The sequence below is a fragment of the Anas acuta genome, chromosome 16 (assembly GCF_963932015.1).
Source record: "Anas acuta chromosome 16, bAnaAcu1.1, whole genome shotgun sequence".
NCBI lineage: Eukaryota > Metazoa > Chordata > Aves > Anseriformes > Anatidae > Anas > Anas acuta.
The window spans coordinates 16,927,729-16,945,360 of NC_088994.1; the positions used below are offsets into that span (position 1 = coordinate 16,927,729).

Genomic DNA, 17,632 nt, shown 5'->3' on the forward strand with positions numbered 1-17,632 from the left:
ACAAAATAAAGAAATTAAATGATCAATGGGGGAAATGTTCCACTTCTTAAGGTATAAAACTTGTTAAATGCAGGAAAAAGAACTTTCCTCAATTTTCTGATTTCTCATAATATTTTTCATGGAATATACAAGCCATTATAAAATAATACAGTTATTTTAATATTTTTTTTTTTTATTGCTGACAATTAGAATAAGATTACAAAGATTGCATTAATTATCTGATGGAAAAGTCAAAACCTGAAGCTTAACACAATGAGTAGATTTGATAGAATAGTGAAACTATCTCTACAAGGAAGGGGTTTTATTTCTCTGGACAAGAAGACTAAAAAGAAATACAGGTAGAGACTAGATAACTAAGCACTGTAAAAGCAGAAAACTTAATTCTATTGTAACGTAAGAAGTCACTCATTTTTGTGGGAAGTTTCTTGCTGTCATCACTGTCCCTATACAAAGAAGAATATCTTGTCATGTTAATGCTGAAGTAGGAGATTGATTCCATCACATTACATGGGTGCTACTGCAATGGTTACAAAGCCCTTAATATGTGAAAATTTGTCACAAGAGAAGTCTACTTGCAGCTGTAAGGGCCCAGTCCTTCGAGGTGTAAATTCAAAATAAATTCTTGATCTCTCCCTTGGTGCCAGTCGTGCCAGACTGAAAACAAAACAAAAAATAAATTCATTCAGGCTTATATTGTGTTTCACTGAGATTCCCAATAACCAACAGGACTCCAGATCCAACTTTGTTTTCTGAGAATTACTTAAGGTTTTGTGCAGACTAAGAAGTGAGGGAGGACAATACCACAATCATTTCATTTTGAATAGCATGATGGGAGTTAGAAGCACTACAGCATGCTTCCATATTAGAGCTGGATAAAAGTTTGAATCAGAAACTCAGAATAGGAAGACACTGTTAAAGTCAGTTCTCTGCTTGATGCCTGCTTGGCTCATATCCATTTTAGCAATAATATGATTTCTTCTCATGGCCAGGGTCCTTTTTTTGTGTGTCTCCATTCAGCTTAGTTTTTCACTGCAATTATGTTTCCCATATTTTATGGGTTATCATGTCCAAATATTTCCAGAGCCACAGCAAGTCAGGCTGTTTCAAAATAAAACAGGCTTTAGAAAATAATAAGTATGCAATGTTGAGTTAACCCATAAAAAATCAGGGTCTAGAGGGGAAAAAGAAAAGTAACAGAACATCTTGCTGTCATGTCTTGAAAAGGCATAATTTTCTCCTACATTAACGAAATACAGAGCAACTTCTTGTTCAGGCTGAAATCAGAGAAACTGTGACACTGTTCTACTGGTTCGCTCTAGCTCAGACTTACTGTTGTACTATCAAGGTATTGTATATAAAAACAGAAATGCAAAGCCAAGCTGATCTAACATAGAGACAAAAGAATATGACATGCACACATGCTCTCCCAAGAAGAATGTTAACAGTTTTTAGTTCTTGAAGGAGTTCCTGGGTAGGAAAAAAATACGTGACTGAGAAATCATCAATTCTCAGTACATATTTATTTGGTGGTGTTTTTATTTTCATAAATTGTCTTTATTATGGAATATATATATTCAATTTAACCATGATTTTTTTTCTTACTGAGAAACTAACCATGTTATTGGTCATATTAGAAGCACTGAGTAAATGCTGCAGCTTTTACTTACTGTATTTTGACCTGTTGATTCATCACAGTCACTAGTAGTACACAGCGGTTCACTGGTTCAGGGAGGGGATTGGCATATGAGATCTCTAGAGTAGCAGCTTTATTCACTACAACCCGCCGAGGAATCTAAATGACAAAGATACTTTTCTGATCATTCACTCTTTTATGCTTTTCTAGAGTCAGATCTCAGCTGAACTGTAAGCAGAGCATCTCTAATTGAAGGTGAATAAGATATTTGTAGGAGCACTGGAATTTCATGCATGGTAAGCCTTTGCTAATATGTGAAGTTGGATTTGGATTTACTAAATAGAGCTGTCAATCTGCATGCCAAGTGTTCTATATACAATTTCAGTGAAACAAAATACTGACTATACAGACATCTCATTAAACCTGTTTAGGGTTGAAACTGGTTTTCTGGGCACAACATTGATTAAAGTGTTATAACAATATAAACTGTCCCTAATATAAATTAGAGTCCAGGGCTTATGTCTGTGCTTTAGGAGAAGAAGGCAAAATTGTTTAAAGGCAACACAAAGGCTTGTCAACAACTAGAATACAGATGGAATGAAAACAATTTCTGTAAACTCCCAGCGGTGGAACACGTCTGGGAAAGAAGAAAGGTAGCAGCTGTTCTGAAGAACCAGGGGAGATTCCAGCACAGAATCAAAACTGGTTTCTCACGTATACTGCCATTTTGAGAAAACATACTTTCTCCATTTAAGCATCCAGAATTTTAGAGCAACATCTGAAACTACAGTCTAAATTCATGCATTTATCCTCAAATTTTCATCTTAAGTTCTGAGCTCCAAAGACTCTAGTTCTTTCTGTCCATTTAGGACCTCAACGAGAAAATTGTTATACCTTAATGATAATGTTTGTGTCCTCTAAAATGATTGTCTTCTCCACCAGCAGCTTTACCCCATGCATGTGCATGACTTCACACAAAGCAGTAACTTGAATCCTTTTGTCAGTAGTCAGGTATTTTCCATAATAAGAATAAGGGATTTTTAACCGGATATGTTTTCCTGCAATTCAAACATTTAGGAGCCATTACATTCTCAAAGAATGCTAAAGAAGAGAGAGTTAGTGTGAGGCTCTTTGAAATTATAGAAGAGAACAGAAGAAAGAGTGTTCTCTGTGTTTCTTGGGGTGGGGGGCGGGGGGTGTTCTTTGCAGATGGTAGGGATGAAAAAGATCTCTATAGTAGTTTTGGCTAGTTTCCACCTTGGCTGGGCGGAGGAGAGGTGATAGGGTGGGGGTTAGTAACTGTAAATTTTAACTTTTGCCCCTGTTAATTTCTGTTAAACTCTATTATATTAACGTATTGCTTATTGAGTGCCAGAAAACATAAATCAGAGTTCTCTTATTTCTTAAGAGTTCCTATACATGCCATAATGACCACAAACACACGGACATGTGTGCTGCTTCTGTTGCTATAATATAGACGTGGCCTTCTGTGTAAGAACTCATGGACCTTCAGTTCCTGGTTGAACTAGTGAATGTTTTCAAATGGGAGAAAATAATTGTAAAATAGTCAAACAATGCTGCTAAGATAAGATATGGACTAAGTCAATGTACTATGAGGCTGATACAGACATGATGTTGACATTTGTTCTTTCCAGTTGCCTTCAGGTGATTTTTAATGGCTAAGAGGAGGCCTACATAGGCTCCTTGGGGATATCAAAGGTTACCTTGCTTAGAACCGAGATCCACAGATGCGGTTGCCTTCAGGATCTCTGCCACTGCTCTCCTTGTGTATAGGACAGTTGATGCACTCATGTCCACCTTCACAGTCTTGTGGTCAGAAGTTAGGTTATTGAGAATTAAGATAAGGGTAACATCTTTGCCAAACACTGGAGGTTCCGCCAACTTGAACTTCCCAGAGATCCCAGGTTTTCTAACGGTCTCTGAAGATCTTTCACGTGGAGGTTCAGTGTGTCCTTCTGTGATGTTCGATCCAAATATCTTGGCCAGAGCCTTTTTATAAACTCGTCTTTCCTCAGAAGAACCTAGTTGAAGGAGAGAACCAAGTCAGATTCAGGCTTTTTTCTTCCATTGAACTTTTAAAGACTATCAGAATGACACAGGATGTCAACTCTGTACTGCAAGATTTCTTGTTCTTTGGTCAGAATATGGAGTAGTGTGATAAGTGTCACTCTGCTAATCTGATGATAACCAGCCTCTGTATTAAATATGGTTGCACTAAAAGCTTGTGGACTGGAATATTGAAATATGGCCACTGATTCTGATTGGCAAGCCTCAACTCTTATGAAAAGACAGATACCGAGTGTTTAAGGGAAGATAAAATATTCTTGCAAACATGACTAGGCCTTTTTTAAACCTTGCTGCTTTGTTTTCCTAAGTACAGGTGAATGGCAATTATTCCCTTTACTAGTTCTATTTCTAGAATCCAATACAGTGTAGACTGAGTCTACAGGGAGTAGAAACACACAACAGCTGAACAGCTTGTTAGCTGATGGCTGGATGTCATAGCAGAAACTCAAAAGAGCATAGTTTAGTGTATTAGCAAGAGAGGGAAACCAAGTAAATCACCACTCTTGGGAGCAGAGTATAGTGGCATCTTCAAAACGAAACATAAAGTATTGGAACAGACACGGCAGGGAAGAATGAGTCTGAGTATGTGGTCATATGGGAGATGATAGGTGTCTAGTGTTAGGACTAGTTTAAAGCTTTTGATTAGAGGTTTGATTGTTGTCCCAGTCCATCTGCCAGATAAACCAGAAAGCTGCTATTGATCTGTAACTCCCATATTACAGTCCTGTGCACTCTTTGTATGACAGCTTGAGAATTTGTCTGCCTTGGGTACTAAAACATAATTTATAGCCCTGTTTTCTGTATACATTTCATTTTGTAATTTTCTGTGAGAGACTAGAGTATATTTTGTGCTGTGCCTTAGCAAGGAAGCTACCAAGTATACAAAAACATAAATATAATACACACTGTATTAGGAAAGTAGAAAATATTTTCTAAAGGAATTAGAGATGCCCAAGCAAAACAGGCTACCCATCCTAGCTGCCTACCGCCAAGAATTCTGTAGGAGATGAATTGTGATAAACTCTTCCTTTACCTTCTGGGTATTTGTAGTTATAAGTCACATCCACACGGGAATTGCTGCCCACAGCTTTGGTGCTGATAAACCTGCCAATTATTTCAGTATCACAATAAACTCTTTTCTTAGTTCCATCATTGTATACTATCCATCTGTTGCAATCAGCATTCACCTCTGTATATACAAATAATGTGTCATAATCCAAGTCTACATCGCCTTCTTTGATGGCTATGACAGATGCAGGACCACACTGGAATAATCCTATAACATGAAAAAAAGCATCAAACTTCATTAGTCATGCTTAGTTTGGAGAAGCAATATTAAGTCATGATACAGTTACCTTTGCTTTGTTCTTGCGGAGTCGCATCTAAAACTTGCCATCCATTGTATTGTGTTCCTAGGTCTGGGCGAATAAACCAGCTTTCATTCCAGACATGATAGTCCCTGGAGACAAAGAACAGTGTCTAGAAAGCGTGGTAATAATAGAGGCATACAAACTTCCAATTTGAAAGGAGGAGGGAACAGTGTTCTTTAAAGATTCCCTAAAATGTGATACAGGCTGTCCAGAGACAACTCACTGCCTTTCTCAAAGTACAAATTCACTGCTTGCTGTTGAGGTGTAGGCCTCTGTGAGTAAACAAATCAGTAAACAACAAAAACCCACAACAATAACAAACAGAAGTCAACAGCTTGCTTTTGTAATGATATGAAAGATTTAGGCTGTGGATATAGGCAACATTTGGGCATTGGGCTCAGTAACCTTCAAATGTGGGAGTTGCTAAGTTTTAAAAGAAATTTAACAAAGCTATAATAGAATAAAATGGAACATTAACAAAGTACAATAGTGCATCTCTAGTAGTGTGCAGCAGGAAATTTTTAGAAACAAGCTAAGAAGAGTATGTGAATTGAATGACCCCTGCCATGATATGCCCTACTGCTTTCTAGCAGTCAGTTGAGACCACTCGGTTAATGGTTATGAGTCATCTTATTCTCTATGAATCTCTCTTGTTCTGTTTAAAACCTCCTTGAGTTCCACAGGCCAAAGGAAAGGATCACAGAATCACAGAATTTCTAGGTTGGAAGAGACCTCAAGATCATCGAGTCCAACCTCTGACCTAACTCTAACAGTCCCCACTAAACCATATCCCTAAGCTCTACATCTAAACGTCTTTTAAAGACTTCCAGGGATGGTGACTCCACCACCTCCCTGGGCAGCCTGTTCCAGTGCCTAACAACCCTTTCAGTAAAGAAGTTCTTCCTAAGATCCAACCTAAAACTCCCCTGGCGGAACTTAAGCCCATTCCCCCTCGTCCTGTCACCAGGCACGTGGGAGAACAGGCCAACCCCCACCTCACTACAGCCTCCTTTGAGGTACCTGTAGAGAGCGATAAGGTCGCCCCTGAGCCTCCTTTTCTCCAGGATAGCACAAAGGGTTGGTTAATTGTAAGTCACAGGAGGACCCAGAAAAGATGCTTTGTCTGCATTGTTCTGAGGCCAATGCTTTTAAGGAAGTTAAGGAATGGAAAGTTTTCCCATGTTGTTCAGCCACATACACTCAGTGGGGAAAAAAACCAACACACTTCGTGAAAGTAAAATTTTGGCTAAGCACAAAAAGACAGAGTTATGTCATATACCCTTGGGTAAATGGCTGTAGTTAATTCACGTTCTAATTTGAAATTGGGGGGTAAATAAAGTATAAAATGGTATAATATGCAAAAAAAAGTTTCTTTGGCTAATCAAATTTTGTGACTTGAGTCATGATCGTAGATCACTTTACAGTTTACAGCACTGGACTACAATGCCTCAGTAATCAAGTCTGGAGAGTGTTGGGATTGTTCTCTTACAGCTCCCATAAAAGGAAGGTACAGCTAAAGAAGTACTGGAAAATTTCCTGGGGAGGCTCCTATCTCCCTGAGGAGAATGGCAGGCCAATCTGAGAAACACAGGCTTTGGATATGTAATGGAAAAGTTATTGCAGCAGTAAACTAGTTAGGATCATGGAAGGTACATAGCTGCATTATTAGGGACAGTCTGATTAAGGGTAAATAAATCAAAGCCTCTGAAGTTGGTACATTCTCAATGGAAACGTACATTTTTCTTTAAAAAGCTGCAACTAGTCTGAGGTCTGGGGTTGCAAGAAAACTGTTTGTTTGTCTGAAGTAAATGTTACCCAAAATCTGTGCAATATGGTTTCTTTCCAAATGGGTGGCTAGTCGAATACAAACATCTAAATTAATAAATATCCATTCTGTTGCTGTTGTGCTACTAATGCTCATGTTTTTTGATCTCATAAATCCTCTCTCTAACTGTGAGTGAGATGCAAAAACTTAAGTTTACCATGTGGAATCCTTGCTGATGTTAAGACTCTTCCCGGAGCTGTCATAGTATTTATCAATGCTGAGGTTTCTATCCACATCATGGGCAGAGTTAAAATTTGAAACCAAACGAGTTGGAATCCCCAAGCACCTCAAAACTGAAATACAGTAGAAACAAAACAAAAAACTCCAGTGATTACAAATATTTTAGAAACAAAGTTGTTTCTAAATATGTTGTGGTTCTTCAGCATTTGCAGTCTTCAAAACATTATTCCTCTTGTAGAATTAATTGCTTTGTAGTTCTGACAAAACCACAGGTCACGTGTTGCCTCCATTTCACCATAGTCCTTTATTCTCAAAGCTTACCTGTACACATCACACCTGCAAAAACCCAGCACTGGCCATATTGAACAGGTTTGTAGTTGTCCTGACGCCATTTCTGGAGGATTACCACACTGCCATCCCATCTGGATGGATTCTCATGTGAATGGAAACTTCCTTGCCACTTTCCAAGGAGAACTCCATTATCATTATCATTTCCATTGATCTAAAAATAGGCCAATGGACAGAATGGGCAAAATCAGCTGTGTGTAATGCACCATATCTATTTTTTTCAATTACATTGCTCAAGGATCAGGTGGTTAAGTCTCACTGGGGTAGAGACTGCTTTCTGTGTGTAGAGTTTAGACTAAGTTGTCCATTTCTTACCATAGAACTGATTACTCGGCCCACATATTTAGGATCTCCTCTTCGGGATACATCAATGGCTGGGTCCTGACGATAGTACAGACTCAGATCAAGCATGGTGAGACAGATGTTTAGAAGCTGATCTTGAAACTGTGATCAGATAGGAGAAATGTTTAAGAAATAAATAGTTATGCTAACAAAATTAGGGGAGATTCCACTTGATTTCTTTTTTTTTTTTTTTTTTTTTTCCCCAACTATTTCAGCTCAAAAGTGGCAGGAATAGTGAGGCACAAAGATGGTAGTGTGTGGTTGGTTCATGCTGCAATACTGGCTAAAGCTAGGGATAACTAAACAAACCAGAAGTCTGGCATAGTGTCTTTGGCTGTCAGGAAAAAAAATGACCGCAGTAAAACTGAATCTGGCAAGCTTATTCTGTCTGCAGTTATTGGAATTGTATCAATGTTGGTTCTAGCCCATTGTAGCTGCATTAAAAAACAGTGGGTGTCTTGGATCCACGTTAGTATATTTTCAGTCGTACTGTGGATGCTCTGATCACAGATGAGGCCCATGGTACATGTAGAAGTCAGTCCTAGCTGCAGTGCTGTGCTAAGTCATCTCTCAGACCTAAGTCCTACAAGGTGCGCAGTGAGCAAACCACAAATAGAGCCAACCAGGTTTGTCCAGTTTCCGTATACATATGTATACTTATCAAAGAGGCAAACAGCGGTAAGAGAAAATGATATTGGAGATAGAATGCGAGTCCTGATTAATTCCTTACAGCTTACCTGTCCATAGTACCATCCTCTTGCTTCAATGTACTTTGCATTGCCCACAAAGATAATTCCATTTTCATTTAGAACATATTCCTGTCTCTCATTTTCATTAGCCATGTAGACAGCATCACCTGAAAACAAATTTGGACATGCTTTTACACTTAAAGCTGGGAACACTAGTAATCTTGGAAAAAACAAACAAACAAACAACTTTATCTTGACCTAACATGAGGAAGTAGCTTTACTATTTGAAAAACAGTATCTTATTGCTATAACTCCTTAGACATGTACATTTCAGTGAAAATACCTAGTTACTGATGGGGGAAGGGAGGGGTCAGAGGGAGGGAAGGAAATGCATGGTATATTACTGTGACCCTTTCCCCCAATTTTTAGCATAGCCTTTTTATATTATAAAAGTGTTCCTTGTCTTTATGTTGTAGTTTTGTGGAGAAGATAGAGAAATGTCCAAGTTAACTGCTCCAATAAAGCAGTGAGCTACAAGCAGAAGACACATTTGAAAACAATCATACAGATGATAGTGATATTTTACTCTATTTTCTAGTGATGTTAACATTGTTTTAAGAGTCCAAAGCACTATCAGAAATGTTATTAGGATATCCTGCTGAACCATTCAATTTGTTTTCATTGTTGTTCATTGGTTGCCCTAGTCTATGACACAGTATGTAGCTGCTATGAAAGCAGTCTCTTTAGGTTAGACTCCTCTCTTTAGGTTAGCACTATCTATTTAGTGCTATATAAAATCTCCTAATTTAAAAAAAAAAAATCATAAATAAGTTTTCTATTTTACTGAGTCAATTTCTTTGCCTTCTTATAAGGAACTCCCTTCCCTCCCTGCAAGTAAAAATAACGTGCAATTTATTTCACAGAATGATTTAAATTGGGGAAGGGACCTCTGGATGTCATCTGGTTCAACCCCCCCGTTCAAGCAGGGATACCTAGAACAGGTTGTCAAGATGGATTCTAAAAATTTCCAAAGAAGGAGTCTCTAACACCTCTGGGCAACCTATACCGGTGCTCCATCTCTCGCACAGCACAGAAGTGCTTCCTGCTGTTTAGATGGTACCTCCTGTCTACTTTCAGTTTGCACCCATTGCCTCTTGTCCTGGCACTGGGCACCACTGAAAAGAGCCTGGCTCCATCTTCTTTGCACCTTCGCTTCAGGTATTTATAGGCATTGATGAGATCTCCCCTGAGCCTTCTCTTCTCCAGGCTGAACGATGCCAGCTCTCTCAGCCTCTCCTCGCAGGAGAGGTGCTCCACTGATAATCTTGGTGGCCCTACATTGGATTATCTGCAGTATGTCCACATTGCTCTTGTACTGGGGGCCCATCACTGGATGCAGCACTCCAGGTGTGGCCTCACCAAAGCTGAGCAGAGGGCGAAGAATCGCCTCTCTTGACCTGTTGACAATACTTTGCCTAATGCAGCCAAAAATACCTTTAGCCTCCTTAGCGGCATGGGCACATTGCTGCGCATGTCCAACTTGGTGTCCATCAGGACCCCCAGGTCTTTTTCTGCTGCTTTCCAACTGGGTGACCCCCAGCGTGCCCTGGTGCCTGGAGTTCCTCCCCAGGTGCAGGACTCTGTGCTTCTCCTTGTTGAACTCCATGAGATTTTTGTCAGCCTGCCTCTACAGTCTGTCAGGATCCTTCTGGACAGCAGCATGACTATCTGGTGAGTCAGCCACTCCTACCAGTTTTGTGCTCTCTGCAAGTTTACTGAGGGTGTCTTCTACCCCATCATTCAGATCATTAATGAAGTTGTTTAAAAAAAAGATCGGGCCTACTATTGACACCTGGGGTACTCCACTTGTTAGTGGCCTCTAACTACACTTTGCACCACTGACTACTACCTTCTGGATCAGGCAGTTCAGCCAGTTTTCAATCTACCTCACTGTCTGTTCATCCATCCCATACTTCACATACTTCAACTGCTTCTCTATGAGGATCTTATAGGTGATAGTCTAAAGATAGTCTAAAAGACCTTACTGAAGTTCAGGAAGATGACATTCACTACTTCCCCCCCCACCTCACCCCCCATCCATCAGACTAGTGATTTCATTACAGAAGCTTATTGGTTTGGTCATGACTTCCCCTTAGTGAATCCATGCTGACTACTCCTGATGATGATCTTCTCCTTCATGTACCTGGAAATGGTTTCCATGATTAGCTGTTCACTTCTTATTCTAGTAGTTGACTGTACATTCCTTCAATAGCATCAGGATATAATGCATTATCATCAAAGGCTGGCTTGCACGTATCTTAAAGAAGTTGTTTGCTTTTACTAAAGTCTCAAAAGGACATTTAATGCTGAAACATCACTTTTGTTTTATCTACAGGTCTGAAACAAATACTTGAATTGAATTATTAAGCTTATAGGCTTATTACCATTGTAGGAAGATCAGTGTTTTCTGTGTCCAAATTCTGTGCTTACTTCAGATATACAACCTGTGAAATGAATTGCTTTCTGCTTGCTAAACTAAAAATTTTAAAGTAGTTCTTTTATCCAGAAGGTTTTTCTTGCGTTCAGTCATGATAGTAACCCTGCTCTGAACTTGTTATACTTCATAATTCTTGTTCATGAAAGATGAACTGAGAATATTTCAAGTGAGATCACACTACCTCCTTGTGCAATGCCATTAATATTTACATATCAGAGGGACTGTTTCCTCTTACCCAGCTTAATATTGCATTTGCCTTTTTCAGAGCCACTTCACTGGGGTTCTCATCCTTTGATTAAAAAGTACTTTCACGTTACATGTGATTTCCAGCTGGCGAGCCTGTCATTGGAATTCTTACTTCTCCCTGGTCTTTTTTCCTATTATTACACCTTATCCCTTCTCTAGCACTCCAGTCCCTAAGGTCATCCAGTTATTTTTGTGGTGTCCCAGTCTATGAACAATGCCACTTATTGCCAGCATAACAAAGTCAATAATGAAGCTTTTGATGAGTGTGTCCTTTCAGATGGCGCTTAAAGATCCATTAGCAGCTTTTCTCTAACCCAGTGCTTTTCCATTCATCTATAGTCCTGACAGTTTAGTTTTAGGTAGTTCTTTACTGATACTACAGTTTATGAATTAATCCCTGTCTTTTCCAGTCTAGTGACTAAGCTCCCATGTGGAACACTATATACAGACCGTTTCTGCCATTTATCCTTTGAGAACATATTTTTTTCTATATCCTTTCTACTGTGACAATTACTTTATAGTGGTAACATATCCACAAAGTGAATGTGTTCCTGTCTGTCAGGATCAGAGAGCTATTATGCTTCGCAGAAGCTTGTTCAGCCACATCTTACTTTAAGGATGCTCCCTTTTTATTTGGCAGTGGTCATTGTGCTGTCTGATAAATCTGGAGGATTCTTCTGCAAAATCATTAGCTTCAAAATGTAAGGTCATAGCTTCCTTTTTCTCAGTTTTCCTCTAGCAACAGTTTGTCTGGTCTTACAGATAGCACTGTCAAAAACTGACAATTTTAATGTCCCTGCAGTGTGGTTCCTATCAATTTAGAAGTTATGCAACAAATGATTTTTCAGGAGGTTCTACAGAAGTTTTCTTTTTCTTTTTTTCTTCAGGACTGTCCATGCAGATACAGCCTGAGTTTCCTCAATATAATTATTTTCTGTCTTCCAAGACATGCCAAACTAATTAGCAGTTTATTATTTTTTAATCTTGGCTCTTGACATACTTCTTAGTGGACCCTGACTAACATCTGATCACATGAAGAAAACAGCAGATGATGGTGGTAACTTCTCTCTTCTTACATAAGCTGTATAGTCAGTTGGCTGGATAAGAAGTCTTTAACTCCAAAGTGGTATAGTTTAGGGCTAATCTAGGTTTCTTTCTTGTATTTGCAAAATCAGAGTTTAAGAACTTGCATTTCCTATGCAATATGCCAAGGCTGCAGAAATAAAAAATGGGAGTGCTAAGAGATGTCCATTTTTAACCCATGATGAAAGATATGGGAAATACCGATCTTCCTCACACTAGCCCTCTATCAGTTTAGAATGCTAGTTGAGCTATTATCTTTGTAGGTAACATCTACAAAAGCAGACTTGCTTTGATTTAGGTGCAAGTGAAGGACATCACTTGCTCTGCTCTGCTCTGAAATGCTTGCTCTGAAATGTACATGTGCTTATGAAAGTCTCTCAGCCCTCATCTACAGAAAAAGTCATCTGCTCAGTCCTGAAGAAAGAGTCTGATGTTCACCTCTACAGCACATTCCCTTTAATGAAAAAATAAATGGGGGGAAGGGAGGAGGGCTGGTGCATTTTTAATGCAGTTAAAACAGATCCGTGAGCACATGGCTAAGATTGCTGCCCCCAGAGACACAACTTGAGGGACCAAGATTACCATGCAGATAAGAAAGCAAATAATTGAGTTACGTTCAAGAGCTACGGCATCAGTACCTACCTGGGCACCAAGGGTTGAAAAGCAACACAAACTGCCCCAGGAATCTGGAGAAGATCTTGTTCCCTGAGGTTACTTGGAGGATGAGATTGTATCGTCCGATGATGGCATTGGCTGGGCTAGATATTGTAAAAGTAGTGTAGCCAGACTCACTGGATCCTTGGACAGCACTCCAGCCACTTGCACCCACCTCAGAGAGGTTAAACACAGCCTTTGTATGGTGAGATTCTGAGGGGGATGGCCCTGCCAGAAAGAAGGGATGATTGATTTGCGTTATAGAGTGTGGTTTCAGTATTAATCTCACACTCGAAATGAGCACACTTTGGGGGCGGGGAGGGGGTGGAGCAGGGGGAGTATTAGAAATACATGAAGAAAAATCAAATTTCTAAACAGAATAAGGGGAAGCTAAAAGGGATAAACACTTACAGCTCTATGAGAGCATGGAGAAAGCTAAGGGAGTGTTACCTATTTCAGTGACGAAGGCTAGGCTCTCCCCAGGCTGCTTTGGTCTGTTGAAGTACAAAGTAATAGTGAAGGCTTGTCCTCGCCTCACAGTCAACTCAGTGTTAGCATATCTGTCAGTATGGTGTGCACCTGCATTTACTGATGGCTGCCAGCTGATATGTGTTGGTGTCAGATCTGTAAAATAAGAGAAGACATTAAAAAGTAGCCAGTGTGGAAAGAAGCCACTTATTCCAGGTGGAACAATGAGATTGCTAGCAGCAGTTATCTTTTACTGGAAAAAGGATGGATAAAGAGTAGATGGTCAAATAAATTAAGTCTAGTGGTCAATAACAAAACAAACAACAAACACAACTGTGCTTGGGTTTTGTTACTGCCCTGTTATACACCAAGAACTCATTTACTTCATATACAGTATAAGATACTGTTTTATCAGTGGACTGTGATTAAAAAAAAAAAAAGGCACATCAGAGTCATTTCAAAGTTGGCACCAAATAAGGTGGCTAGCAGCCCCTCTACATTTTCAACATATGCATTTTTATAATTCTAGAAATGGCTACTAGGAGGTGTTTTCCTGCTTACATTCTGGTGCCATCTGGCCTACATTAGGGAAGGATACATAGTGAGAGATAGTCTGTCTTTTACATGCGTTGGAGCTTTTGACAAAGAAAGCCATCTGACTAAATATAGCTCCACCCGAAGTTACAGCTGGTCTGCTGGTGTTTCTGTTCTCATAGACCCTGCCCTTATGGCTTAGAGGAATTCTGATGACTTGGTGTGCTTGCAGTTCTCTGATATCGAATGTCTCCCTACATACTGTTATCATGGTCTACAGTCTAAAACCCACAAAGTGGCATTTGTCACCTTAAATGTTGTATTAGCATTTAAGCACGTATGATTCTGCATATAGCCTATATGTTATGCCAAAATAAAAGCAAGTATTTATATGATTCTCCTACCAAGAGTGTTTTCCCTTCTCTTGCTCATGCTCTATTGCCATGCTCCAACTGGTGCAGTTATACTGCCTTTAGAAGCTCTGAGAGGCCCTGTGTTTGTCCTATGAGACTCCACAGAGTACATCTGGGGCATTGTATTGCAAATACCTTGGGGAAGGTTCTACAAAATAATTTTTTAGTGCTAATATCACAGATGCAATGAGCTTTTTTTGGGGGGTGGAGCAGGGGGTGACACCACCATTACCATTTTAAAGGAAACTCAAATGAAAACAACAACAAAAAAATGAGTAGAACAGATGGATTGAGACAGATTAAGGTTTGTGGCACAATGCAGTGTTATGGCAGAGATCTTCAAAGAAGCTTCCAACTCTGTCATATACCATAAAGCACAGCAATGAAATACTAAGTCAGATCTGAAGCAATAAAACTGCATATTAAAATACAGTTTATGTACAACCTTTAAATTAAATTTCAGTCTTTTTCCTTCACTAATCTCCCAAAAAAGTGAAGTGCTATAATTCAAGAAATAAGGATTTTTTTTCTTTTAGTCCAAGATCATATAGAAGTAAAGTGAGTAAGTTCTGATGGGCTGAAAGAGACAATCTTTAGCACTAATATCTTGGACAAACAGGAACTGCATTAGGCTGTTGTTTACCCCACAAAACAACATTTTAAAAACTGATTTGAAAAAGTTTCTTTCATCACTGAATAGAAGATAGAGCTGCTTTCCAATTGCTCAGGTCACCAGTCATTCTTAATTTTGAGCTCTGTTAATACTAAGCAGAGATATTCTTCACTACCATTTTCCGTGAGTATGGTTTCAGTGCTTCTTTGAATCCCATCTATAGGCTCCATGCTCACGGCTCCATTAAGATAGATTGTTTTGTTTTAACAAAATTAGTGTAAAGTACGATGTGTGTGAAATAGCATTTTAAAAATAAAGAGTTTAGCTAGATTTATGTGTGGTGACATTGAAGAAATGGGATTTTTTTCTTCTTCCTTTCCCTCTCCTCCCCCCCCCCAACATCTTGTGCTAATCTTGAAAATTACTTTCAAACAGATCTGATAAAAACAACAAAATACTGGAGATGAAATGCAAGAATAAATTACCATATAAAATTTCCTCTAGATAAGACATCTCTATGCAGATACCTATGGGGCATATATCTTAAAGAAACAGTCCCGAACAAAGAACTTGCTGAAGGGAAGCAAATGACATACAGAACTCACCTGCCATTCCCTCAGCTTATGTGAATTGCATACACCTTCTACTTTGTTCTTCAAGGATGTCCAATTCACGTTAATCATAAAAAGAAAAAAGCCAGCAAGCTTTTTGTGCTGTCAGCTGAAATTCAACAGAAGGAATAGGTACTTAGCACTTGTTATTAATACGTGTAGACTTGTCAAATGAATTGACTAGTTACTATAATATATGTAAATCTAATGCCAATGGTACTGCTCAACGTGGGTGTAATTATGGGAGGAGATACCAAAATTATTTACTCAGAGGAAATGCATTCTCTTGGATTCCAAGACAAGTAGAACTTCCTACAAAGAATAATAGGTGTGCCATGAATAAGTTATCTTCAGGGATGAGGAAACAGGGAGCGTGGTGGGACATATGAACCACATGAAGGAAAAGAGGCATTTCCTGATTACCTAACTTCCAGTTTGGTTCATGTCACTTCTGGTTTTGTTTAACAACTGTGAGTTTTTTTTTTTTTTTTTTGTCTCAAATTAACTCAACCCCTACACTCCTGGAACAAATATCTGTCTACCTGATTTGTTAGCCAGCTCCATATTATCTATTTAAAAAAAATAAAAATAAATCTTAAGAACAAAACAAAAGCAAAACTATGGAGCACAAGTAGCTTCTGTCAGTGCAAACTTTAAGGTCTACTTAAAAAGTGTACAGGTAATAAAGTGACATTTTTGTGGGGATGAATAATTATCTGGTTAAGATTCCACAGTTCCACTGGTTGTTTTAGTACTCAGTAAAGACTTCAACAACAACGAAGTAGTCTGAATTTTACAATTACAAAGGAAATAATAGAATACAGGTAGAACTTGAGCTCTAACAATTGTTCTAAGGCAGATTTAAAAAAAAAAAAAAAAGAAAAAGTCTTCTTACATCTTTTTGTGAATATACCTGTCTCGAAAGAAAAACACTAAATCTTTACGTATTTGACAGTATGGTATCTGCTATGACCTTGTATATCTCCACTTACGTTATAACTCAGAGGTCCTTCCTCTTCTTGGAAGTTTCTGGGATGTTCAGTCTCTTAGAATTTGTTTCAGGAATCTTGAACAGATTTGATTGCTGTACAGATCTGTTTTAGTTGGTCTTCTTCTCTTATCCTTAATTCGTATTCCTTGGAAACCAGAAGAGCCACAAGCCTCTGATGTTACTTGATCTTTACACACAGCCCTAGTGATAAACCACATCGACCAGTTCTTAAGTTCAGTACTTATAGTGATTGCTTCAGACACTGCACATTGCTCCCTCTGGAGCATGACTATTTCCTTTCTTCTTCCTTGCTAGTCATACAAGCAATTAAATCTGAGGCCACTTTTTCTGTCTCAGCAGTAGCCACCTCCTTTACCTCTGCATGACACACCCACAGCAGTGTTCACCAAGCCACCAGAAACTTTCAGAGTGGCCTACATCCCAAATTGACACCTGACGGTTGGCACCTTCACCACACCAAAGCATCAGCAGCTGCTTTTGTAATCCCTTTGGAATGCAGCAGTCGTGGTTCCTATGTAACTAATGACTTAATAGTGTCACAGGTGTTTTTTGTAGCCCAATTCCACCCACCTATAATCCCAAATGGCTCAAAATATTTTATTCCTTCTTTTCCCTAGTTCCATAGCCTTGAAACTTCTGTGCAGTTCTTCAACTTTCCAAGGAAAACATAATTTCATATTTTTCTTGCCTCCTTAATAAGTTGTTGTTCAAGTATTGCAGTGTCATAACCTCAGAGTATCCATATTGCACCTTAAACTTGTAATGTTTCTAGTCTTTACTAGAAAGAGATCAGTATAACTTCCATGGAAATGTTGCAGAATCCTTTCTGTGAGTCTGTATCCCAGTAGGTACGCATTTAATTAGACACATCAACTTTAAGCATGTGTGCACTAACACAGGAGAAGGGTGTTGCCTTTCTTTAATTCACCTAGAGGTCCCATTCACCACATTCTGTCTTTTCTGCTACTGCAAATCACTTGACTTAGCAGAGTCTGGTGGTTTTCACTCATAAAAGGGATGCAAAAA

The 17,632-nt window shown here is 39.0% G+C and overlaps 1 protein-coding gene across 2 annotated transcripts; it reads right to left on the bottom strand.

Annotated features, from left to right (window-relative positions):
* Nucleotides 1–6: 6 nt before the first annotated feature.
* Nucleotides 7–17,092, bottom strand: LOC137865496 (protein-glutamine gamma-glutamyltransferase 6-like). 2 transcript variants are annotated; one of them, XM_068700598.1, is made up of 15 exons: nucleotides 16,962–17,092; nucleotides 16,587–16,786; nucleotides 15,589–15,703; nucleotides 13,406–13,579; nucleotides 12,944–13,183; nucleotides 8,524–8,642; nucleotides 7,760–7,888; nucleotides 7,418–7,598; nucleotides 7,074–7,209; nucleotides 5,077–5,180; nucleotides 4,755–4,997; nucleotides 3,358–3,675; nucleotides 2,528–2,691; nucleotides 1,668–1,792; nucleotides 7–654 (listed from the first exon to the last, which is right to left on the bottom strand). In XM_068700598.1, exons 3-15 carry the CDS (start codon nucleotides 15,593–15,595, stop codon nucleotides 504–506), a joined length of 2,091 nt encoding a protein of 696 aa, XP_068556699.1. In that variant the 5' UTR covers nucleotides 15,596–15,703; nucleotides 16,587–16,786; nucleotides 16,962–17,092; the 3' UTR covers nucleotides 7–503. The 2 variants fall into 2 exon arrangements, with proteins under 2 accessions (XP_068556699.1, XP_068556698.1); XM_068700597.1 differs by having other exon boundaries at nucleotides 16,587–17,087.
* Between the last annotated feature and the right edge of the window lie 540 nt (nucleotides 17,093–17,632).